Genomic DNA, 25,341 nt, shown 5'->3' with positions numbered 1-25,341 from the left:
ACAGCAAATTAGAAGTTCTCTGAAGCTCTAGGAATCACAAAGCAAATATTGCTGCTAGATGTCTTTATTTTCCTTTAACAAAATACACAAAGGCACAAAATTCACTTATCTTGTCATTATTGTACAGGTATAAATAGTGCTTTGTATTCAAGTACAATCAAGTGCAGAGACTTCCTATATTTTATGTAAACACAAAAACAGTTTTGTATGTGTGTCTCTGGTTCATCTGCAATGCAAATACCACCAAAGGAAATACCATTTATCGGAGTGCCACTTAACTGAATTCTGTCAAGAAGTTAGACAATGAATAACATTGACAGCAATGTAATGACATTTTCCATATGCTTAAGTCAAATGTCAGATGACACTTCAGCTTGTAAACATCTGTGTATTTAAAATGTAGTCAATCCATTTTAGCAAGGAAAACATTAAAAAAATATCTTAAGTTCACTAGACCAAACTAGGTCAGTTGCTGCCAATAATCGTTCTTTGTTTGACAGCTAGAGGGATATCAAATTATAGGTCACCCCTAATTAAACTTGTACTTTTTAGTTTAAGTATGCAAAATTGAACAATGGCTACAACTGTTAGACTTGAAACGACTATACATTCTGCTGTGTGTTAACTCATTTAAAGACATGCTTAATTTACAATACTTTTTACACATAGCTTTGACATACTGTGGCAGTGAGGCAGTTCAAGCTCAAGCAACATTTGAGTGGTACCATTAAAAACGCTCACCTGAATAGTAACAACAGGCATGAACAAAGCTAAAAGAACTAGCTACAGAAGGCACTTGAAGTATTTTATTCTGCTTTCATTAAGGATTCTTCACTCTGTTCAGCTGAAAGAGCAGAATCTGTTTCAACAGCTGAAAACTCCATTTCATTTTCTGCTTCCTCTTTTTCAGCTTCTTCAGCTAACTTATCATTTAGCTGCTCAGGACTTGGGGCTTGGTTATCTATCTGCTTTGTCTCAATGATTTGAGCAGTTTCTTCTTCAGATTCTGTGAAAGAAAAAAATATCAAGTAATAATTTTCAGAAGTGAAGAGGTAGCTAAATATTTAGCAAAGAAAGCATGTGAAACAGTATCTTCTGATCACAGACTTGGAGCAGTCACTACATGAAATTCTCAAATGCCAAAAATCTGTTTCATCTTTCTACCCAGTCATAGGTTTAAAAAAAAATAATCTATAAAATTTAAGGAAAAAAATACAATCTAGTTCAGGATACCTGAAAACAGGCAACCAAAGTTACTGAGCATTCTTAATCTGTGTCTTCACTCTCAATCTGTACCAGAAGTTTCTGGTAACAGGCATGTTTTGAAGATTAGTCAACATTCGCAAGTATTACCTCTAAAGTAGTAACTTCTAGCTTCATAACAGCATTTCAGTAGTGAACGGGAACAGAGACTGTTACATTGTGAAGTAAGCATAAGCAATAAATAACTGAACACTGCTCAACTAGAGCAATAGATATCACAGGGTAGTAAAGACACTATTGATGGGGGGGTCTATTTATTGATTATCATAATGCACATTGTGAAAGCAGTTTGCAAAGTTGGTGCAAATCTAAGTTTACAAATCAAAAAAGTTAACTTTACCAAATGTTCACAACTGCTTATTTATCAAAAGGTGTTGAGTACCTGAAAGTAATCAGACTGCTTCAGGTTGATAATCACAGAACACTAACAGGGCTAAAGTTTTTAAGAGTCAGTGCTCTGGCAAGGTCCTGCCAAGAGTGGCTGCTGCACACTCCAATCCAGGCAGAATTTGTACAACTGCTGTCTGTCACCCAAACAACGACTTCCCCAAACACAGCTCCACGGTCTGCACCGTTCTCCTCAGCCAGCTAGTCCCAGACTCCACTACAGACTGCTCAGTTCAGCTTCTCTGTTTCTTAATCTGACTTGATCCTCCATCTTAGCAAGTTTGCAGCCAACCTCCTCCTCCTCCACTTTTTCAGTCATTCTCAGCCTGCTCCACACCCACCTTGGCTTCTTGTTCCAATACTTCTCTAGAGCCATTCATTTGTCAGATTGTTTGGGGAGGAACAGAGGACTGACAGTTTAACCCTCCTGCTTTCTTTCGAGACTATCCCACTCTCTCAAACAATTTTCTTCTTTATCCAATCCCAGCCTGTGCCTACCTCATCTTAACCTCTTAACTGACGGTTTTCTTTGCCTTGCCTCTTCCCATCTTCTTCAGCCTCAAATTCTACGAACAAATTTGCTCCTTTACCTGATTCAAGCTTTTTCACACTGAGTTCAGAAGTTAAATTCCCTCTTTACTGGTTAGGCTACACAGTCACCAAGAAAGCACAGGGTGAGAGAAAGATGACTCCATACCCTCTCATAATTCTTAGCAGGGTACAATGCGACCATTACTTTTTACCCCATTTCAGTTCTACAGTCCTCAACTGAACGAGGTTTAGGAACCTGCAGAAACTGTACATTCTTAGTCTGATGAAGTGTAGGGATTGAAGAGACTATGCATTCAGTCGGATCAGAGGTGGATGCCAAATGCCTAAAACATGTTTAAGGACAGTTTCAGGGACTATTAGCTGCTAGCCCTCAGAAGCTTCCAAATAAAGAGGAGAAAATCTGACAAGATGCATGTTCTAACCATTACATTCAAAGGAACAAGAGAATGATGCTTCTTTCATTTTTATGTTCCACTTGAAAGCATGGAGACACCACTAAGGAAAATTTTCAGTTATGTTTTACACGACCTTTTCCTTCACCTCGTTCTTGGAAACCGTTAAGCAGCTAAAATGAGCAGCTAAAAACCAGTTTTTATGTCAAGTTTAGTCTAATAAGTCTGACAAAATCATATGAAATTCAGGAATTGATCCTTCAAATGGGAAAAATCAAGGAAATCACAGTAAGCGGTGCTAATAGTGATTCCATTTTAAATACATTACTGATGGAAAGCTTGTCTACAGTCAAATTTGATCACAGTATTGCATGATTTAAATGATTGTAAGAGCAGTAGCTAAGAAGAGATAAAGCTCTGAAAGTAAACTGAAAGATAGGAGTCATTAGCATCTTTGATGATAATAATTAACCCATGATTTAACCGAAGAACGCAAGCACGTATACATGATCCAAACAGCTACATGTTGCTTGAGACAAATTTAAAATGTATTAACGCAACTAAAGAAACCCTGCTCCTGGCTACAGCAATTCTTTCCCTCCTCCCCCCCCCCAATACTCCTGATTAATGCTTAGTACTTGGAAAGCATTAGATAAGTACTAAGTACTTAGCCATTAACAAGTATGTACTTCACATCGTAAGAGTCAGCTAGCCTTTTTGCAACAGAATATTTCGCTTGGTAACCAGTGAAATCACAGTACTGCATCACTATTAGTCTCAGTGGAAGACACTGCCCATTGTGTAGATATTCACAAAAACAGTATAAATTACACTAAGTATGTAGCTACTCTGCAACTGCACTTAGAAGAAAAACTGCAGCCTTAGCACCACTAGCACAAAGAAGAAAAACTGCAGCCTTAGCACCACTAGCACAAACAAACAAGAAATCAAAGATAATCCTCATTCTTCTTTAGATTGCCTCTAGTGAGAGGAGAGGGATCACCAGATAAAAGGACAAACTACAAAACAGATTGAAATCTATAGATTTCAGATTTTTGAAATACTCAGAGCAAGAGATCTCTGGCACTTCAGTAACAATGATGGCACACTGTCATGTGTAATTCTGCCTCTACAGTGGAACTGGACAATTCCTGGCTTTCCTAAGCTTTTGTTGTTAAGCAGTTGCTGTTCAAACAGAAGAGAAGATAATTCTCTGAACTATGAAAGCAGAAGCTACAAAATTAAAAGTCTAGATTATCACAAATGAGGCTAGTTCACCTAATTCAAAACAGTTATGTACATCAACCCCAAACAAGTGATGATTAAAGCATGTCCTGTACAAACCAGAGGCCAAGCACTACAGATAACAACAGTACATGTTTGTCCAACACTAATCCTGCCAAAGATGAGATATGTAAGAAAGCGCCAAGTTACTCTTCAAAGATTTTTCTTTTCCAGGTATAGTTCTCAAGAGCTTACTGCCAACTCTCCAGACCTTCCATCCACTTGTATTTGTTAGCAAAGCTTGTCATAAGAGCGCTCTTGACTGAAATACGTTGAAAGCAGGGCAAACAAAAGCCTACTACGTAAAGTATCTGGATCCACTCAACAGCATCTGCCCGAAACAGGTTAGATAGCTCCTGCACAAACAGTTGAGCCAGCAGTTCTAAACTGATGGTAACTGTCAGCCTCAGGGCAAAGAAAAGAGGTTGGTTCTCAAAAGCCATCTCTTCCATTGAAAGTCTTTACTCACTAGGACAGGTAAGATGAGACACAGGTAGGTATCATTTGGAAGTCACCACTTAGTTTTTAGGTAACTACTTAAATCTAGAATCCAATTTATGAGAGCTCCCGTTCACTATCATTCTCTCACACCATCCATTCCCTTGTGTGTACATCAATACATAAGTTAAAGTATTAAATGAATTCCTAGTGTTTGGGACAACTGTTTACAAAAAGAAATATTTGAGTATGCTAATTTTTCAGAAAACTTCATGAAGTCAGAAACTTCACTAACAGCAACTGGCTACACTCAACATAAAGCTTTCTATTGCCTAAAATAGGATTTCCACACTTTTGTCCCAAAGGTCTCAAAGTTTTCTTCAGTACTGCAGCTCCTCATTTGAAGGACAGACTTTCACACAGTGCCATATGGCTAAAATATATTTAAGGAATATTTGCTTTGTAGTAGTCTGTGTTCATGGCTTTTATATCACAAAAAGCTATTTTTAAGCCTTTGGAAAAGCAGGCCAGTGTTGATATAGCAATTGAATCTCTGCACTATTTTCTACCAAAAAGGTAAGATATGCTGTTCAGTGAGACTGAACTTTGATATGCTGAAAACAAGTAATTTTTAAACTTAAAAAAAATCATATTTACAAATCATTAAACTCAAGACAAGCTGATCCATGTCTGCTTGAGAAACTATGGAATTCTGTCCATCATTGCCGAGTTGCAGAAAGAACACAGAAGCAGAAATTCTCATCTTTTAAAGGAAATAGATTACATAAGAGACAGTGCACTCATGCTGCCCTATGAAAGGGGAGGCTATGTGGTTAAAAGGCAGGCTATTTCTCTGAAATAAAGCAAACTTGCTGTTTTCAGAATACTGGCCAAGTAAACATGGACAAGTCTGACCAAAATAAATATTCAAGCTTAACCTGTTCTTTGTCCTCAATCAGTTTTATTCCTAATTTCTGCTCCATCTATAATACTACCTAAAGCCAATCTCTATTTTTGGTGGAACTCGCAGAAGCACAAACTTGAAGCAGAAATACCTTTGAAGGCCAATATTAATGGAAGCCCTTCTGCTGAACAAACCAAGTTTCTGCATCTGCTTTTCAAACACTAGCAGGTACAGTCTACCAAGACACCTTAAACTTGGGAGAACATTAAGTCATCATTTTGTCAAGATAGTGAAGGAATCCATATAAATCTGAAGACAGCATGAGATGCTGCCTCCATAAAGTGCTTTATGATGAAACTTCTGATGAAATCAGAAGTTCAAAGGCATCTAATGAAGACCTTTGAATATCAACACCACAAATTCATCACAAAACACTCAAGTGATTTGCCAAATTTTGTTTCAACTTTCAAAACATTGCTAAACACAACCTACTTCAAGAATGCACAGTAGTAGCACTAAATATGGACAATACAGAATTAATCAAAAGAATAAAAGTGGTTCCTGTTGGCTTTTTCAACAGGATCCAAACATTAATACTTCTAAATGCTCATGAGAAAACAGGCTAATCTTTAATGAAAGGCATTTAAAAATCAAACCATTTAAGAAAGGTAAGAACAGAACCAAAATATACTGCTTCATTCTGGTAGTAAAATTTCCTAAGTTACTTCGTTGAATAACGAAGCTTGATGTTTGTGCCAGTAATCTGCACACGAATGACTGCTGATGACTCTGTATTTCCACAGGATTTAAAAATTTAAGTTTCAACGCCAACAGCACTCCCCATAAGCATTTTTCAGATCTTATTCACAGAAGTAGTAACGTAACATGCTTGTCATTGCATGAGCACACAACTGTAAAGAGATTCAGCTTCACCCTCTACTCATTAGTAAATGTAGCTGACTGGAAAAACACAGCCCTTCTGTATCACATTAGCTTGCACAGTTCCTTTGTGCTATGGTTTAAGGGAGTTACAGGAAAGAATCTTCCCGTGTTGTCAGTGTTCTGGTGAAGGTGGTTTCTTAGTGTTAACATTTGTTTACATCTGTAAGTGAAGATGCTCTGTTCTTGCTATGACAGCAGTTATATTTACTAGAGTGAACAAAAGCCTTCCACAGATTTATACCTCAAAATGATAGCCTCATACCTTAAACTTACAATCAAAGAATATGTTCATTCATTAATAAAATCTGACTGCCTATAAGCAAAATTATGTTTCAAATTAGAGTTCTGACATAGAAAGTGATTTCCTGAAAATATTTTCTCACAAGATTACTCTGTGGCAAGTCACAGACAGTTAATACACAAACTCATAGGATAGCACAGACCTATATATCAATAAAACATTTCAAGGTATCAGTCACGTAAAATATTAATACATTTGTTCCATTCCTAGCTGTTTGCTAATTATCAAAACAGGTTGTTTCATATTCATCTTGAGATGACATATTCAGAAAAGAGCAGATATTTAAGCTAGTTAGACACCAAAAGTCAGCATACCACTTATTTCTGCTTCTCCTGAAAAATCTCAACTCACCCTTCCTAGTAGGGGGGGAGGGGAAAAATATGGGGTTTGACCTACACATTTTTTGAGAGCACATTAGTATTAGACTACACTGATATAAAAAAGTTTAGTGTTAAACATAAACTGACTGGAATATCTCACATTTATTGCATTAAATTCATCCTATATTTTATCCTGAAATACTTGATAAAGTTCTGCTTCCAAAAAAGCATAATTGAAGTATTTTGCAGAATTTCCACTCCTACAGTATCTCGTGCTGAAATGAAAATCATGCACGAGTTCTTAAGTTTTTCGGTTCTTTATAACTTCCATAAACTGATTCAGCAGCTCAGACCCATTAAAGGCATAGTTTGGTAAGCACTTTAATGACAATACCAACTTAATCAGCACTCCCTCTCCCAAAACCCTGAGGAACCTGCAGCTGAATAATACTCAGAAGTCTCAAAGGCACACATCTCAAAGGGCTGAACACCTAGTCTAAATTTTAGGGCTTCTCCATTTGATTCTGAGGCAAGTAACCAGAGTTCTGAAGATCCCAGTAACAAACGTCTTGTTCAAAACAAAATTCTGCCTTTAGGAGCTAAGCAGCTACTAATTCATCCTCCACTCATTGAAAAAATGATCATTTGCGGACAAAGACAAAATCTGCGCAGTCCTGACTTCACACATCTGATTTTAGGCCTTACTTTCATAATAGTAATATGGAAGCACACTTAAGAAGCTCCCATTTCCACTCTTATCTCTGTTGCCCTCCTACCGTAATTCTCCCCTCTCCTCAGCTGTGCTAATACAGCTGTCAGAAATAGTCATATTGGTATATTTTAGGAGTGACTCACAGCAGAGGAGTAAAAGCAAGGAATGGAAAGAACATATCGTCTTAATCCTAAATACTTAAATGTGGAGCTTTTCAATTACATTGAGTGATTTGTCAAAAGGAATTTGTGCATACCCTTCTCTCCTCCCGTATGTTCTTCCAGCCTACAGAAGAACACGCTATCCATGTGCCAGTAGCCAGCCAGATGGCTGCCTTGCAACTAGCTAATACAAACTGCTCTGTTACAAGTATCACTTTTAATGAAGGAAGAGTACACTGCAGCACAGCAAGTCTTGCCTATAAAGCACCCACACTAAACCACACCCAGAGATGGCTACGGTTTGATAAGACTTCCCTATCTGTCTCATTTAGCCTTCTTCAAGCCTGAAAGAAAATGCTGATGCCATTTCGCACTCAGTGTTAAAGATGACCGAACAGAAACATTATTTCTGCTATACTCTAGTTGGGACAGTTTCCCACAGTTGGTGCAGTTTCAGCCTGAATCTCAGGGGTGTACACGATTCAGTAACTCTGTACCAGATGGTACAAACTAACACAAACACTTCAATATGCATACAATAACACATCTAACTCGAGATTCTTTGGTTTGAAATTATAATTTCTGAAGTCTTCTGAACACTGCCTCTTCCTGTTGGCTGCACACCAGACGTCTACTTTCTCCACAGACTATAAAGTTCTCAAAAGGAACTATGTTAAATTAAAATTGACAATTTGTCTTTGAACTTCCTGATTTTAAACAGGGCAGTTTTACTAGATTTTCCTGCCCTGAGGAAAACAGCAGAAGGAACAAAGGCAGAAATTCCAACACACCTCAATCAAACGACCTGCTGAACACAGTGAAAGTTAACCACCTCGGGACATACCGCATTCTTAACTATTTTTATAATTTACAATGCTATTTTCCATCTATTTATCAGTAACACTGGAGTTAAGAATTGTTAAGTCTTCGTTTCCAAGACGCATGAAGAATTTTAGGGTACAGCACAAAAAACGACAATATCAAAGCTAAGCTAGAAAAGTTTTGTCCCTACTTTCAGGCAGCAAAAAAAGAATTGAAATAAAAACAAACTGCATCCATCAGGAAGTTGTTCTTATTCTTATAAGAGACTCATCTAGGCAGAGAGCTCCTTACGTACAGCAAGTAAATATGAACACTTAAATCTTACCTATCAGCAAAAGAATATGGTACCTATAAGAAGGCAGGAAGATTTCACTGAACTTTAGAAAGAGAGCAGACTTCACAAGATTAGCACATACCTTCTGTCTGTTCCTTCTCCTGTAGCTTTCTCTCTCTCGTATCTAAAGACTCAGTTTCAGATTTCAGTTCTGCAGGTTGCCTTTTTTCAAAACTGAAGTCTGGAAGCCGTGGAGCCTGTGGTCTAGTTTTTCTTGCGGGATTCAGGAAAAAGCAGTAGGCACACCTAAAAGCTGCACAAAAGCACATCCAATAAACAGCCTCACTAACCGATTTTATGTCCAACTTATTCTTACACTCTGATCTTCTAAGACACTAAAACTGGATCTCAAATAATCACACCACAAGGAAATTATTTTTCTTCCACCTCAGCTTTTTAAAACAGAGAGTTAAATAAATATCAGTACCTGAGAACACCTCCATCAAGTTTATACAAACTGTTCTATACAGCTTCATTTTTGACCTCAGTATACATCTTTCTCAAATACCTGTTTTCTTTCAGCTCTGCCACAGTTACCTATAAACACTTTCTCAGCCTTATGAAATATTTGACCACAATGAACAAATGCAATTCAGCATAAGATGTTGCCAGATTGTAAATCTTTAGTCTATTCTTCTACTCTTTCCTATAGAGCACCCAAGATATCACTACCTTAAAGGTGCAATTTAATGATATCTTTAAAAAAAAAAAAAGACCTGCTATGGATTCTTCAAGTTATTTCTTACTCTTTACTCTTTGAAGAGCATTCTGTTTCAGACATGCTTAATAAGAAAAAGTAATTTTGTTCAGAAGAAACACTGTATGGAACATAATTGTTAAATGTATACTTTCGCTAAGACAAGGGAGAAAATGGTTATTTCTTCAATCTTTGAACTGTGAATATGTTAAAGCTAAGATGACATCCAGTCATAATATCTTCAGGTCCATATGAAGCTTATTCTCTTACAGTGCTGTATATTCTCCTCACAAAACTGAGGCACACAAAATGAAAACAAAGATTTAAGATTCTTTCATTTCTTAAACACTAGGCTTACACTTGTGGTAGAAAGGAGGCAAAATAAAACATCTGTGTTCAATAAAGAGCTATGTCTGTCTTAAGTTATTGTCAGCCATAAATTCCCATATATCCCCCCCAGGGCTTGTTCCCACTCCTTTTCTGATGCGTCCCCAAGATCTTCTTGCCAAAACAAAAAAATTTTTTTTTTTTGTAAAGTTCTGGTAAAAGAGGAGTACTTTAATGTCAGATAGTTTCTCAATATAAAACCCTTCTGAGAACCATTCATAGCCAGTAGCAATTCTCAGAGATGTATTGGAGGAGACTTGTTTCTACTAAATAGTTTCCTACACATGAAATCCTTGGCCTGAAGGTTGTAATAAAGTATTTTAAAATCTTAAAAGTGAATCCTAAGATATTGAGTAGTAAGTTAACATAAAACTGTTCCCATATGAAGTGGCATTTCACAGTGCCAGTTAAGTACTTAATTGCAACTAAAATGAAACATGATGCATGTTAGCCATGAAACATAAGCAGAATACAGGTCAGTTCTTACCTATGTATTCAAACTCCTCCTTCAAAGCCATACCATTGTGAGAAAAACATTGCTGACATATTAGCGCATACCTAGAAAACATCAGCAATATAATTACATACCTTTAAGACACTACAGTAACAAAGACCTATTTTACCTTAGATGTTTGCTAATAGCTTGAATATTTACTCTTAAAAGGTGTATCCATGGAGAAACATTTAACATACAGATTTACTCGGCTTTAAACTGTGAAGAACAGTTTTTTGAAATAGTTAAAAGCAGTGAAAGATTCTTTGCAACAACTTAAGCCTCATGATTAAACAAATTTAAAAAAAAAAGTCAGTCTGGTCAGAAAGCCACATCCAAACTATTAAATGGTTCTTCTTTCGTTAAAATATGGTCAATATGAAAAGCGATCATAGTTAACCTGAAAGTTCTGATATGTTTGGACAGTTCTGAAGGCAACCTGAAAGCAATTGTACCAGTAATAAAGCTGAAGACTTGAGACAATCAAGTGTTTTTAGTTAGAAATATGGTTCATTCACCCAGCTGAATATTTCAGATTTTTCTTTTTGTATCACATGTTTAATATAGCTTGAAGGGGAGATTAAACTGAAAAAAGGTTACCATTTTCCCTACAGATTTTAGATGAAGCACTACAAAATGGTCTCTTCATTATGAAAGTTTAGGACAAAAAAGACAAAGTAACCTACAATACTTCTAACCTTGACCCTTCTGTTTAAAAAGGGAAAAAACAAAAACAAAAGAAAAGGTTAAGAAACTCAGTACCTTTTGAAAATGTATGTATTGCCTTTAGTAACATTTTACCTGTTCTGAGGACCATCACCAACCAAATATTCAATAACTCTATCCACAACTCCCCTTTCTCGAGGAAGAATAGGTCTTGCTAAAGGTGGGCCTGGAGGATGAAGACCTAGAAGACAAACTATGTGTCAAACTGATTTTCGACTATGTTGTACATAACCTCATATTTTACTGCATATGCTATAATAATAATTACTCCTACTTAATGTAATTGTTACTTCTAAATCCATTAGAGCTGCTGTAGGACTTCTTTAAATTCAACAATTCAAAGTTCTTCTGCTCTTATCTTTAAATTGCTCCACTGTTTACACCTTGGATATCTAGTTAAATTCATAATTGCTAAAGAACTTAACCCATTGATAGTATATGTCTTCACATATTCTCAACTCTGCATATTCATTCAAGTTTACACCAGTAAAACAGGTAAAACCAATGACAGCACTAAAGAACAGAAGTTACAAAAGCAGCCGCCATTGGTTTCTGTGTGGTTACTGGACTGCAAGAGCCTAACTGAAAACAATGTCCTTCCAACCTATATATTAAATCTTATCTTGCCCTTTGATGTTTTGGTAATCCCACATTTGACAGAAAGGTGGATACTTTCAGTTTTATGCTTAGTCAAAGTAGTCAGAATGCCTTGTTGATATTAGCATATTATTGTTAACATCCATGTGTTTAACAAACCACTATCAAAATACAACTCCTTTAAAAACAGGTAATATCAAGCAACAGTTGATACCACTTTTGCTTACGTGTGGCAACAGAAATAGACCAACAGCAAGCACTTCTTTCCACAGACAGAAGTTTTTAAAACACCTGATCTATTGTACAAAAACATCCGCCAATTTCAATTTTTGTAGCTTGAGCTCTTACATTTACTTTCTCTTCCAGCCTTAATACAGAAAATATTAAGCATAATATGAGCAAAACATTATTTGGTAAGAAATTAAGTAAATCATTCATATACCACCATTCAAATAAACAAATATCTGAAACTGTTTTCCAAGGGCACACTACTGGCTAAGAGAGATTTTAGACAAAAGTATGGGATAAATAAATTACATAATGCAAGTGCTTTAAATTCTTGACAGTTCTGTCACGACACATACTGCCTCCTACTTTCCTACCTGTTAGTACTTGCCACTACAAACAAAACTTTATCCATTTTAAAGGGAAACATCCAAAGTGATTCTATGCTATGAAGGAGACTTCCCAACATTGGTGTTTCATACTATAGTGCTTGTAGGCTACAAACAGGGTTTCATGGTTTGAAAATTTGTCTGGTAGGATGGTTTCAACTGACTCTCTTAACCAGGTGTCCAAATAGTAGCCAGTGTTCACATTAAGTTAAGCTCAAATAAGAAGTGTTGCCAACTGAAGACAACTAATTTGCCACCTTAAAGGAAAGGGGTAGAACGACTACTTGCTGCAGTGAATCTATAATTAATTCTAGAGTCTGCTTTTAGATTTCCCTCTGTTTAGAGCCTTCAACTACATAGCATAAAGTAGCATTAAATTTAAACAGCTCAGGCAGCAAAGTTCTGGTTTTTAAAATTGCATAATATTTTAAGTGTTAAGCAACAGACAGTCTAATTGAGAGATATTCAAAAATGTTGTTAAATTGTTGTCAATGTTAAAATTGAATAAGCATTAATAAAACATTATGGTATAGAAGTTACCATTCAAAAACACTGATTAAGCACACTACTTCAGTGTAATAAGGTATAGTAGCTAAAACATCAGCTAGAAAAGCTGATCAAAACCCCGAGATCCATATCTTACAGCTCTGTTCCTGTGAGCGCACCACAGAGTGTTTTCGCATAATAGCAGTTTTCCACTGTGCAGAAATCACATTAATTAGTATTGCTCATAAATGATTACAGAGAATACCTTTTTGGTAACACAAAGTATTTCTGTGAATTAAATTAACATTTTACCTATACCTTCATAGCTGTCTCATTCAGAGAGCCTAGACAAGAAGCATCAATGCTCCTTTCTGTCCCTAGCAATATAGGCTCTCAAGAGAAATGGAGCCCAGTAAATCAAGGAGAAACTAGTTCTGATAAAAATCAGAGAATGTCTGCATCTCGCCTATCTTTTGGCTACAATAAACAGGCATCAGACAGTCCTGAATGACAGCTGCTTAAGCATCTCATTTTCTGGGGGGTGAGGGGCAGGCAGCAGGAGACTTAAAAGTATTTTCATAAGACTTATATGATTCATGTTGAAAGGCCACAAAAAGACGATGTTTTCAGGTAGGACAATAAACAAGTCCTTTCAAAACTCTGAAGTTGGGAGAAAGAGGTTTCTCTTCAGGCCAAGCGAAGAGAAAGTTACGAAACCTGATAGATCAAGACGCAGTTTAACCTGAGGACAAAACTACTTGTCATATTGCAAAGCCCTATTTCAGCTCAAAACAATTAAGAACGTTAGATGGAAAAATTTCAACTAGTGTTAGCAGGTTTCATACAAAGACACATCTCATTAGTTCTGTGGAACACTAAGTCACATAGAGCCAACCACTTTGCCAACACTTGAGTGCAGAAATGCCAGTGGGGAATAACATTTCCTGCTCTGGAAGACGAGGAAATTAGCGTTCCCTCTGAAGGGAGAGGGAAATTTATTGTTTTTAGCTATGGTGAAACAGGCTTGTTGCAGGGAGATCCAATGGTGGGAATACACTTGAAATGGTGTCCTTTACAGAACACAAACCACCTCTGGTGTTGTCTGCAGCATGTTCCACAGCTTGGACACTTCTCAGCGAAGTAGTGTGCGCGCGCACACACACTTCTTACTCCTCCAAAGCGCTGTCCCCTAGGTCCTGACCTGCAATTACTCTTCAGAACAGAAAGGGCTCTGCAGACTACTCAGAAGTCCTGACATTCCTCCACACTCATGGGAGAGAGAGATTCTTTCAAGGACCACACACCATGTACCTGAGAGGCCAAGACCTTGCTACACCCACTAGCCACCTATTCCACAGTGAACTGATGTCTATACCCAAAAGTTCATTCAGTAGTTCAGGAAGCTATTCCATAATTTGGGATCATATTTGACATATTAAACAGACCACTGCCATACTGCAGAGGAGGAGTATCTCCAGCTGGACAGTGCTATAACCTCACATGGCACCATACACTATTAGTTCTAGATGGCTTGTGCTGTTGCTGCAGTTTTGCATGATAATGAAGAAATCAGCGTGTAACAGTATGAAGTCATGCAAGAACTAGTTCTTAGAAGCAAAACTTTCAAGACACTAGAAGTAATCAGTTTTCTCAGGGAAAAGTTCCGGCTTGCAGCCATTCTCACCTTATCCAGCAAAAAAAAGGACATACAAATGGCATGGCTTAAAAGGAGGACTTTTGGTGACTACAGATTCAGCTTTTGATTCTCTCTTGAATTTACTATATGGTTCCAGTAACTTTCTTGGGAATATTTGTTTCACAGAATCTCCCTCCATAATGCTCAATACAGAAGAGGAAGTTAAGGACTACAAAAAAAAAAAAAAAAAAAACACTAAACCCACTATCTCAAAATGCGAAAAGGAAAAGTCAAATAAAAGACTACCAAGAGAGCAGTTTGTTGATAGGTGCCCTTTCAAATCAGTTCAACTTATTTCAGAGATACCACGGAAAAAACAGTGGACTTCAAACTTCACAGAAGAGTTTCATTACAGCATCTTAGTTGATGACAACACTGGGACATAAATGAAGTCACAGCTTCCAACAGTGCAACTGATACTCTTTCATAAATGCATGCACAGAAGTAGCATGCACACCACAAGCACATACACAAGGACAGCACAGCAAGTCTTATTTGGTAAGTTGATCCAAGACTGACTAAGTTTAAATACAGAAATAAATGTAACTGCCAGCAACCATCATTTCAGGTCTTCTATCTTTTAATCATCACAGATCGGAAAAACAAAGGAAAAAAAATTAGATTATGGCAGAAGATTAGGTTTAGCTCTGTATGGTGATTAAACTTGAGGCTATAATCTAAATTCCCTACTGCAAACATCAGAAACATTGTTTGAAGAAGTATGAACCCAAATTTTGGGAAGTGCTCTCCTGAAGTGCTATATGTTGAATAAGACTAATCTTGCCATTAAGGTTACATTTTTGAAAGGCTGAGCTGTTAGAAATACTTACCAATTTTTCTCTTCTCATCAATATTGGATAATTGACCTAAAAGGAATGCCCTAATTTTTATAAGCACAATAAAATCTGGTGAGAAATACTGATTTACCACTCTTCAATAAGTACAATAATATTTTGCTCAAAATAAATGTTTTTAAAATAACTCCCACTTTCAGAAAAAATAGAAGAACTGATAAGTCAGGAGAGAGAAAGCTGAACATATTCAAGTTATTCCTATATTCCCTCAACAAGTAAGAGGCAAGATTTAAAAAAAATCTCAAAGTAGCAAGCAAGGACAAACTCAATGCAACATTTACTGATCTTTACACCTAATTTTATAGGTTCTAAAGAGCTGCCAAGAGAAGACTTCAGGCAAAACATCTTTTCGAAGGCTTCACAAAACACTGACAGATCCTATGCTTCCATTAAAAAAGTGAATGGAAAGCACTCAATACAGGTATGAAGGTAAAGATACACAACACTGATTTAATATGCACAAAAAATAAAACTCTGGAACAATTGTGTAAATATTTGGTTAAAACTCAAGTATGTATTTACCTTCTATTCAAAAGATCAAGTTTTCGTATGACCTGTATAGCAATAATACATGAAAGTTTCCACAAGTTAATTAGTAAGTTAAAAAGTAAAGGTATCTAGAGATATGAAACATTAGAACACACTCCAAGAATATCTTCAATTACCTGCCTATTAATAACTCAAACCAAGCATCTTGGTTCTCATGCTGTTATGGACACCGGTAATTAATATAAACATCAAAAGCAATCATTGTAGAAAGACTGGTCATTTTTGCAAAGCTTGGCAAACTCTCAACTACCTGCTGGTTATTAATTTTCAAACATATGGGAGCTCTGTGGTAATACACGTTAAATTGATTCTCCTCTACAAAATATAGTATAATGCAAATGAATTATTAATCTTTTCTACTTTAGAGATAATTAAAGCTATTCGTATTTGTTGCAAGCCATAAGTAAACTTAAATGCAATGATATTTCTCTCAGAAACAATTTACATACTTTCACTACAGCTACGACTAAGATCTTATATGCCCAAAAAGTCTGGGCAAATTCAGAAGACACGGGGCTTCCACATTCACTGAAAATTCCAGTGGTTTCCATTTCTATACATGACAGAAAGCACTACATTTGTTCAAGATACTAGTTACTACTGGAAGAAAATTAACGTGTGCCTATAAAGTATTATCACAAAACCTGCATTAAGAATTCTTTTTTTTTAATTGACAGACTTGGCCCTTGGCCTTCTGTCTCTTGAAACAATTAATTTTTTTAAACCATTTTTGGAGTAAAGGCTGAACTTCGTACAGAGTATTCAGTTTGCCTGAATCTTTCCCTAAGAAAAAGGATCTGTATCATGCAGTTGGTATATTATTATTTGGGCAGCTTCTTAACCAAGAAGTTGTTATGACATTTTCAGTAAACAGGTTTCAGTAAATGTGGTTTGAAACCAAATGCCTGGCTTCCTCATGTGAGGAGCTTATTTCCAACACCCTCAAGATAATCAAGATTCATTAATATTTGCCTTTACATTTCAATTTAGGGCTAAAAAACAGTATTAGCAGTTCCATAATAAAGATCAACAGTTACTAACCAAAAAACAAGGCTTAACGGACTTTACAGAGAAGAGATCACAACTTCACAAGATAAATTTATTCCACTGCACTAAGCACTATGAATAGACATTTTGACATCCAGCTGCCCAACTTTCCAGTAAGAGATGAGGTGTCAATGTACTATGCACAGTCCTATTTTTAGATTGTATCAAAAATAAGTACAATACCATTGCCTAAAGAGAAAAAATAACTACTTTGTATTACAATTGTGCTCAAAAGAATCCTGGCAAGTTGCATACTTTTTATTATCAAGACAATGTTTTATCCCTTTCTTGCCTTGTGATCAAACTGCCAGACATCCCACAACAAATGAAAGGCCTCGCACCGAACTACACAGTTTTGCCATCCCTTAGGGGAACAAGAACAAAATCCTCCCCCCAAACTCTCAAACTTTTGGTATCCCTCCTGTGCAATTCTGTTCTTGTTTTATTTGAGAAAATCCACCCAATCTGAATATAACCCAGAAATTCAGGGAAAAGCATCCTCAAGATATGAGATCAGTTTAGAAAAACATTCATTTCTACAAGATCAAACTGTTGCTAAACTTTTGACTACTGTACGAAACTAACATGTATCTTTAGAAAAATTGAGCTACAAGGCAAAAAACAGCTTTTCCAGGGCATTTGGTATTTTACACTTTAACCTATGCTGCATTAGTATCTCTGCCAGAATAAGTGTTAAAATAAATGTCAAGATGCCTGTTAAAAAAATATGTGCAGGGTTTAGTGAGAAACATAACTATTCTGAAAGTGTTCACTGTACCTGATTTATATAAACGTAGAGCTCCCCTAAACCAAGAACGTAAAGAGGTATGCTATGTTGTTGACTACAGAACACTGCAAAGTTTTATTGCCATTTAAACAAAGAAGCCATAACAGTTAAATGAGCTCAGGCAATAGGTTTCAGCATCAAAAGGTGCCAGCTGTAAAGAGTTATGGCTAATTGAATATGGAACTCCTGCTTAATCAGATAACTGCTCTGCTATTTCCAAATGAAATGCTATTTCCATACTGTCTGAAAATGGCCTATTTTATTGGTAACCAGAGAAAACAACATAAACTGTAAATAACATTAAGTGCTCTGTTTACCCATTCCAGACATTGAAGTAGCAGGGGATCCAGGGCGCCTTGGTAAGATATTTGACTGCAAGGATGGCACAACAGTTCTTTCTGGGGGTCCGCTCAGAGCTGATGGGTCTCTTTGCAGGTTAGGAGATGCTGTTACTGGAACCGGTGATTTTGGAGAGCCTTGTTTAGGAGTTGGAGTGGGTGTAGAAGCATTTCTTTGAGCTGTGGTCCTCTGGCGAATTTCTGATAAGAATATGTGCATACTGATTTAGCATCTAGCATTATGATAAACAAGAGATTAGTCAAAGCACATTAATATTGCTGTTCTAATCAGCACAGAAATAACCTAGCTAAACAAAACCAGAAAGGTCTATAACCAAAGACCACCAGCAGCCTGCCCAAGTATGCCATAGAAATAAAACTCAAATTTAATGCTATATTTTAATAACAATGATCATTAACTTTTATATACTCAGTCTTCCAGAAGAAAGTTAGCAGATACTTACCATAAAATTGCATACTCTAAGCCAGAAGACAGAGACACGAACAGCTAGATTCATCCCACAATGTACAAGCAGAATTGACCACTATTTTACTCCATGGCTTAAACATGCTTCCAAATATTTTATTTTCCACAGGACCTAAAATTATTATAGTTAATATCTACAATACCTAGGCTAAATGCCCAGAGTTACTGTTTTTTTTTTTTCCAGATGGGTTAAATGAAATAGTTCCAAAACTAGAACAAGCCACTAGGTCATATAGTTTCATTCACCCTGTTCAACAACACTACCAACGGGATATTTGCTTGGATCGTCACAGAACAGGAACGGGTTCTAGAGGAACGCAGTTACTTTTATCTCTTCTCACTCCACTATAAGTCACAACTACAAAAAACTTAAGTTTCTTCAGCTCTTCTTACCTGTAAGAGTGTTCTCATTAGCACCTACAGGAATATTAAGGGGATATCACATATTAATGTTTGGATATTACATAAATTTGTGCAAACCTAAAGTCCCATTATACTTAGTCACAAGTTTGTTTACCAAAACCATCCATGCTCAGGAGCAGTGGTCACTATCATCCACTACACCTAATCAGCTCCAACTAAAGAGCCTCTGAAACATACTACTGCAACAAATCAAACCTTCACTTCAGGACTATGGACATTAACATAGTTAAGAAGTGACAGCTTAGTCTGTCTATAAAAGGCATACTCAAAGAATGTTTAAACCTGAGGCTACAGTATGCTCCAGAGTTACACCACTTCCAGCACCCATTTATTTTCAATCAGCTTGCTTGAATACCTTCACAACAAACAGAATTTAACACTAGAATTGGACTTTAATCTTGAAACTCTTCAGGAGCGTTAACTTAAAGCTTTTATCTGTTGACTTTGTCTTTGACAGCTGGAAGACTAAATTCTTAGCATGTACTTTACAACTCCACTGGCTATTGCATGGCCACAGGGAGACGAGTGTGCTGAACTTCAAGAGAATGATCTCTGTCCCTGAAAGGGAAATATTACCCCACTATATATTATCCCATTTATTATATAATATTATATATGACCCAAGTGGGGGCTGGGGGTGACATTAGCTTCTACTAGTTAAGGAAGAGTTCCTCATCATTGGAGCAGTAGGTCAAACAGAAGATCATTTGGAAAAGCTGCCAACATCTAGAGCTGTGAAGTGGAACCACAGGTACGCTATTTCTTGCCTACTTATCTGTACATATAAATAGGATTAATATCCACCAAAAGGAAAAAAGATGGCCCTCTGGTATCCTCAGTCAGAATCACACAGAAACACAGAATGGTTGAGGTTGGAAGGGACCTCTAGAGATCTATCTAGTGCAACCCAATACTCAAGCAGCTCCCTTCCAACCTCAACCATTCTGTGTTTCTGCGTAAGAGAAAGATCTTCCTAAATGTTCTTTGTGCATCTGCATGCCAGCTGCATGAGACAGATGAATAAAATATATACTTTAAAGTTATTCAAGACCATCAAGGTCCAAATTCTGTAATTATTTGCATTGAATACTACTTACTCATAAGCAGACACACTAATGAACAGGGCTACTCACAACTGGTCATTCAATATGATCTCTTAAAGAAGATTAGAATATTGCCAGTGGTGGAACAGTCATATCTTTCACATTTACAGACATACATATTTGTTCTCCTTCACTTCTAAAACTCCTTCATTTTTGTAGAGAAAAAAATGCATTGTTTTTCAAGAGTTAGTGCAAGGAAAAAAGAGCACAGTACAGGTCACTATGTAGTCAATTTTTGGCTTTAATGGCAAAACTTTCTTTCTTCTTTCTGGTGTCTGTACACATCCCACAGCTTGCAGCCATCTGTACTTGCTTTTTTTTTTTTTGTAAGATCACGCAGTGATCTCATTTACATTACTGGCCTGCTAACAACTGCATCAACACAACTGAGGGAACTACTATCAACAACAAGATATTGTTGATAATACAAATATATTTCAACAGTGGTGTAAATACTTATTTTCTTGATACAACCAGGTTACTAAATAGCTACATGCTTATTAATTCTATCCCTCAAAGCATTTCTGAATAGATCAAATTGCACTCAAAAAGCTTTCAAATTCCTTTTCGTTCTGGATTTCCAGGTGATTTCTTAGGCTAAAGTCAAGATGCATACTAATCTTAACAGAAGTCTCAAATGATCTAATAAATAGGTGTCAAAATCCCCAAAAATGCAAAAATTAAGAGCCAGAAGAAAAGTATTGGGGCACTATAATCTTTTTTTGGAGAATGAATTATGTAATTCTGATCCACTAAATCTTTGTAGTAAATAATTACAGTGGGAAACCCAAGTTTCCATTTCAGCTAAGTCAAAAACATACCAACTAACTTTTCATCAACCACCTCATATAGAGTCCAAATTGATCATACCCTGGTCATCATTTATCCACCTTTCAAAAAGCCTCAGTTACAGGGTTTAAGATGAGTTCTCTTACCAGATTAGTTTCTGTTCAAACTGAGCAAAGACGACCAAGGTAATCTTAATGTTAACTAGGTAACATATTTTATTGATTTCTAAACACTTCCATGCCACTGCATATTATATACATCAAGTTATACCACAACCACATTAAGGTGACATCTAGTTGCAGTAAATTATGTACTGCACAGAACAAGAGCTGGTTTTGACCAGATATTATTTACTTTGAATAGGAATAAAATAGAACTTAATAAGCTAGTACTTTTTGATGGCTAAAATTTGAAATAATGCAATGACTGCACTTATGATATCATGAGTAGGTTTTTTAGAAAATAGAAGTCTTCCTAACTTCACAAGCTAAAAATCAAATGCAGTATGTCCCTCCTGAATTACACTGCTTTTACAAATAAAATATAATAGTCTGAATATTTAATTTTACACGGACAAACCAGCAGCAATTCTAAAGTCAGTGCTTTACAGAACAGTTCAGAAAGAAAAAAAACGAAAGTTGTGTGGAGTATGAACAGAGTCATATGTCATAACTAAAAAATTTTTTCCAAATCCTTTCCAAGGCTGAACTCCACTTTTCTTCAGGATGAAGTAAACAGCTTGCCTTGTTCAATTTTTATAGGTGCATCCACATTAGCGTTTCAGTTTGAATCAGAAGTGCAATTTTAAAGTTTCCCTCAATTGTCCCCACTTACAGGCCTCTGGTTCACATCATGACACAGTCTGCAAGTATCACCTATGCTCTTCTCTAACGAAAACTGAAAGATGCCCTTCAACCTAAGACATCAGGTCTATGAGACCAGTCTAGAGCTAGTCTTAAACAAAACCTCCTAAAAATATATAGCATGGAAAAACCCAGCAACAACAGTTTCATTCTGCAGATCTACTCCTTTTCTACTACACTTGCCAACACAGGCTGCAGCCTGCAGCACTGTCCTTTCAGAAACACTTTTAACTCAGTGCTCTCAGAAACTCTCTCATATCCCTTCTATTAATAGTTCAGTCAAAATCTGTGTACTACATGCTGGACCCAATTCACCAGCTTTTGACTATTTCAGAACCTTGGATGAAAAGCACATGCACTATGCTTCATAAACAAACACGCGCAAGACCAGTTAGCTATTACAGATAGGGCAACTTAATTGTCATATTTGCTAATCACAGTCTGCCATGGAAGGGAAGAAAATCACTTAACATGTTACACATTTCAAGAATGTTGACAATAACTTTTAATAAAGCCAGGATGACTAAAGATTCCTCATTGTCTATTTGATTTACAGCTAGTTAATCCAAAACACAGTCAATCCATGCCAGCACCTATATTGTTACTTTCCACTTTTTGCTGCGGTTCATCTCAGTTATTGCAATTTAAAACTAACATCTTATCCATAAACTACTCTTGGATATATATTCTCAACCTCAAGATAGACAAGAATAGAATTCACTGTAACACTAACGTTAAATGTTAGCTAAATCCCAATACGTTTACATCCATCTCCTACAGAAAACTAGGAATTTAATCTGCTATTAGTAACCTACCTATAGACAGCTACTCTATCCTTCACAGATACCTCTGAACATCTTACATCTTTGAAGATCTCTAGATTTCTAACTAAAAATACACATTTCCAGGCAGTTTCATTCCCTAGTCAGCATAACTTGCACTCTACAAACAGATCTGTCTCCTTAGTTTAGAGCCAGTTTCTAATGTATCTCAGTGAGAATGACAGAGGTAAAGAAAACATTTACCTAAACATTACAGGTAAAACAGAAAATTATTGGCAATAACCCATGACCTGCATTAAGGAGAACCAAACACTGTATCAGAATAGCCCTCAGTCTTAAAAAATGTATGAATACTACAGAAATAGAATGATGGGATGACAGGTATGCGCAAACTTAAGAAAAGTTGTTGCACCTAGGACACCAGAAAAAAAACTTGACTGCAAACATACCATACTGCAACTACTCATTGTCAACGTCAACAAGTAAGGATAGGCTAAAATATTTTCATGACAATTTCAAGTCAAGCAAGATGTACAAATCAGTAGATTTGACCCTGCAGGAACAGCTAACAAAACACTTTTGTTAGTAAATCCAGTTGCCATGCACCTATCAAAACCAGCACTGCAAGAGTGAAAAATGACACATAAATGAGGGTTTGGGTACTTCAAAGCCTTCTGGAGAAAAAGAGTTTGGCACTGAAAAGTTGGCAATGCTAATGTATGCTCTGCAGCAATACAGTTCTTCTATGGGAAATGACACACCTCTGCTTCAACAGTTTGTTTTCCACAGCCCCTGTAGACTTAACTTGGTTGTAAAAACAAGTTAGTCCTTAGCACTAACTTGAGTCAGATTTTGGTAGGTAATCCATCTTCAGTGTCATTACACTAGGCTGCCTTTAGACTGAAAATATTAGTATTGCTGCAACTAAGTACAATATATTATACTTAAAGTTAAGAAATGTTTAAAGGTACTTTATTTGTATAAATATCCACAAACATGTTCCCCCCTCCCCCCCCAAAATTTTACAGATCACATTTCCAATGCAAACACTCTGCTGGGGTGGGGGGAAAGAGATCTTTACTTCTTTTCCAATCTATACATCTCTATGTGCAATCTAGAAACAAGGCTTGAAATACACATTGCAAGTTACCCCTTTCTATTTTATACAACAGCATCTCTAAATGGGACAGCCTAAAGCAGTAAAAGAACTGTTCATTTTTAGCATCAAGAAAATATTCAACTTCTGCATTAGTTTTGTGGTATCTCTATCCACTATATAAAAGTGGTTTAAATGCTACATAAGGAAAGGTCTGACTAGACAGAAATGGTAACAGAATTGAAAAGCTAAGCCAATAAACATTATATATTTCTTACAGCCATTTAGTATTCCAGAAAAATTGTGAGTAGATACTCAGCAGGCTGCAAGAAAATGATTCTCTATGCATCAGCATCAAGCAGCATTAAACATTCTGGTAGCTGGAACAGCATCAGCCTTTAATTGATACATCATTTGAAAAATAAAGAACACTAATGGGTATAGTCTGATAAACAGTCTACTAACCCTAAAAAGGTTATCAATCTACAAATTTTATAATGGAGAGACTTCTATAGCAGATACTACTATGAAAGATGAGTATCTATGCTAAAGAGCAGCCGTTTTACAGGGTTATTACCTTGTCCAGGTCTGGGGGTTGCAGACGTTCCAGCAGATGGGAGTTCAGCCTCCTGCCAATTAATTATAAATAATATTATGTGAAGGCTCAGCTCCATGGTACCTTCTATTTTAAGGCACTATCAATATCAAGATTTGCAACGCAATACCTTTGCATTTGATTCCGGATCAAACCTTTCAAGAATTAATTTCGCAGTCTTGTAAGTTTCCTTCTCCATTACTTCTTCTAGCTGGAAACAAGAAGTTCCACAGGTCAAAACAGAATTCTTCAAAATATTTCCCCCTTATCACCTCCCATTACAGGCAAAGTCAGCAAATTTGAAGATCATACCAATGAACCAATATCATGCTCAGACACCCTCAGATTTGCTGTATTCAAAGGAAATGAAATTTTGCTTTAAAAAAAGTTACTAACCTTTAATGGGCTACTGGTGTTTAACAGCATTATTGCAAGGAAACACCAAATATTGCTAATTGTTTACATATAATGAGGAGAATAATTACATGCCCCAACTTCAATAATGGAATGTGCAAAAATCTATCAGCCATCATTATTGGAAGTTATTAGACATGACAAGCAAGTGACAGGCAATTCCTTAGATTTATTTCCTCATAGCACTTAATGCTATTAATTTAAAGAAGGTCGTTAGCCAAGTGCTTTACAGAATAAAGTCTCTGTGCCAGTTAACTGCTGTCAGCATCGATTTTAGATTATTTATTAGCAGAAGCAATTAGCTTGCTGCAAACGCTGTGAAAACTCACTAACTAGAGAACAGCCGTGGAATTTGCACAAATGACTTTAAAGGCTGGATCTCCATCTTTACAGTGATTCAAACTGCTTTTCAGAAAAAAGTGAACAAGTTAAGAATCCATATAAAAAATTTACTGAGAACTATGCATGCTTTAGGGAGGGTAATTAAAGCACTTTATTATAGCATTTTATTTACAATGCACTCAAGTGGCTTTATAGCTAATACTTGTGATTATTTTTCTAATTAAGCCCATGTAAAGAATCATTTTAGTAGTTAATAGCCAACATCAGGAGAAGCTTAAAAAACAGATAGCTGAAGTTATGACAAATAGTTAACATGTATTTTACGGAAACTTCTTTCCCCCTAGATATGCCAACCAATGGCCAC

General features: G+C 36.4%; 1 protein-coding gene across 9 annotated transcripts in view; it reads right to left on the bottom strand.

The window, feature by feature from the left end:
* LNPK (lunapark, ER junction formation factor) overlaps positions 1–25,341 on the bottom strand; it is a 90,714-nt gene that overhangs the window by 45,722 nt on the left and 19,651 nt on the right. For 3 of the 9 annotated variants that reach the window (XR_011141903.1, XR_011141904.1, XR_011141902.1), the window contains exons 7-14: positions 24,352–24,432; positions 24,204–24,255; positions 18,964–18,987; positions 18,063–18,284; positions 11,191–11,296; positions 10,384–10,454; positions 8,895–9,065; positions 742–1,006 (exon numbers count right to left, since the gene is read on the bottom strand). Coding sequence is in view for 4 of the 9 variants with exons in the window: in XM_068948516.1 (XP_068804617.1) it covers positions 807–1,006; positions 8,895–9,065; positions 10,384–10,454; positions 11,191–11,296; positions 18,063–18,284; positions 18,964–18,987; positions 24,204–24,255; positions 24,352–24,432 (927 nt within the window). In the remaining 5 variants the exon portion in view is untranslated. Of the gene's footprint in view, positions 1–46; positions 1,007–8,894; positions 9,066–10,383; positions 10,455–11,190; positions 11,297–18,062; positions 18,285–18,963; positions 18,988–24,203; positions 24,256–24,351; positions 24,433–25,341 lie in introns of those variants that run through there. The other 6 variants (XM_068948516.1, XM_068948517.1, XR_011141905.1 and 3 more) reach the window with 3 other exon arrangements.

Source organism: Struthio camelus, chromosome 6 (genome assembly GCF_040807025.1).
Source record: "Struthio camelus isolate bStrCam1 chromosome 6, bStrCam1.hap1, whole genome shotgun sequence".
Classification (NCBI taxonomy): domain Eukaryota; kingdom Metazoa; phylum Chordata; class Aves; order Struthioniformes; family Struthionidae; genus Struthio; species Struthio camelus.
This window is presented reverse-complemented; position numbering and strand designations above follow the sequence as displayed.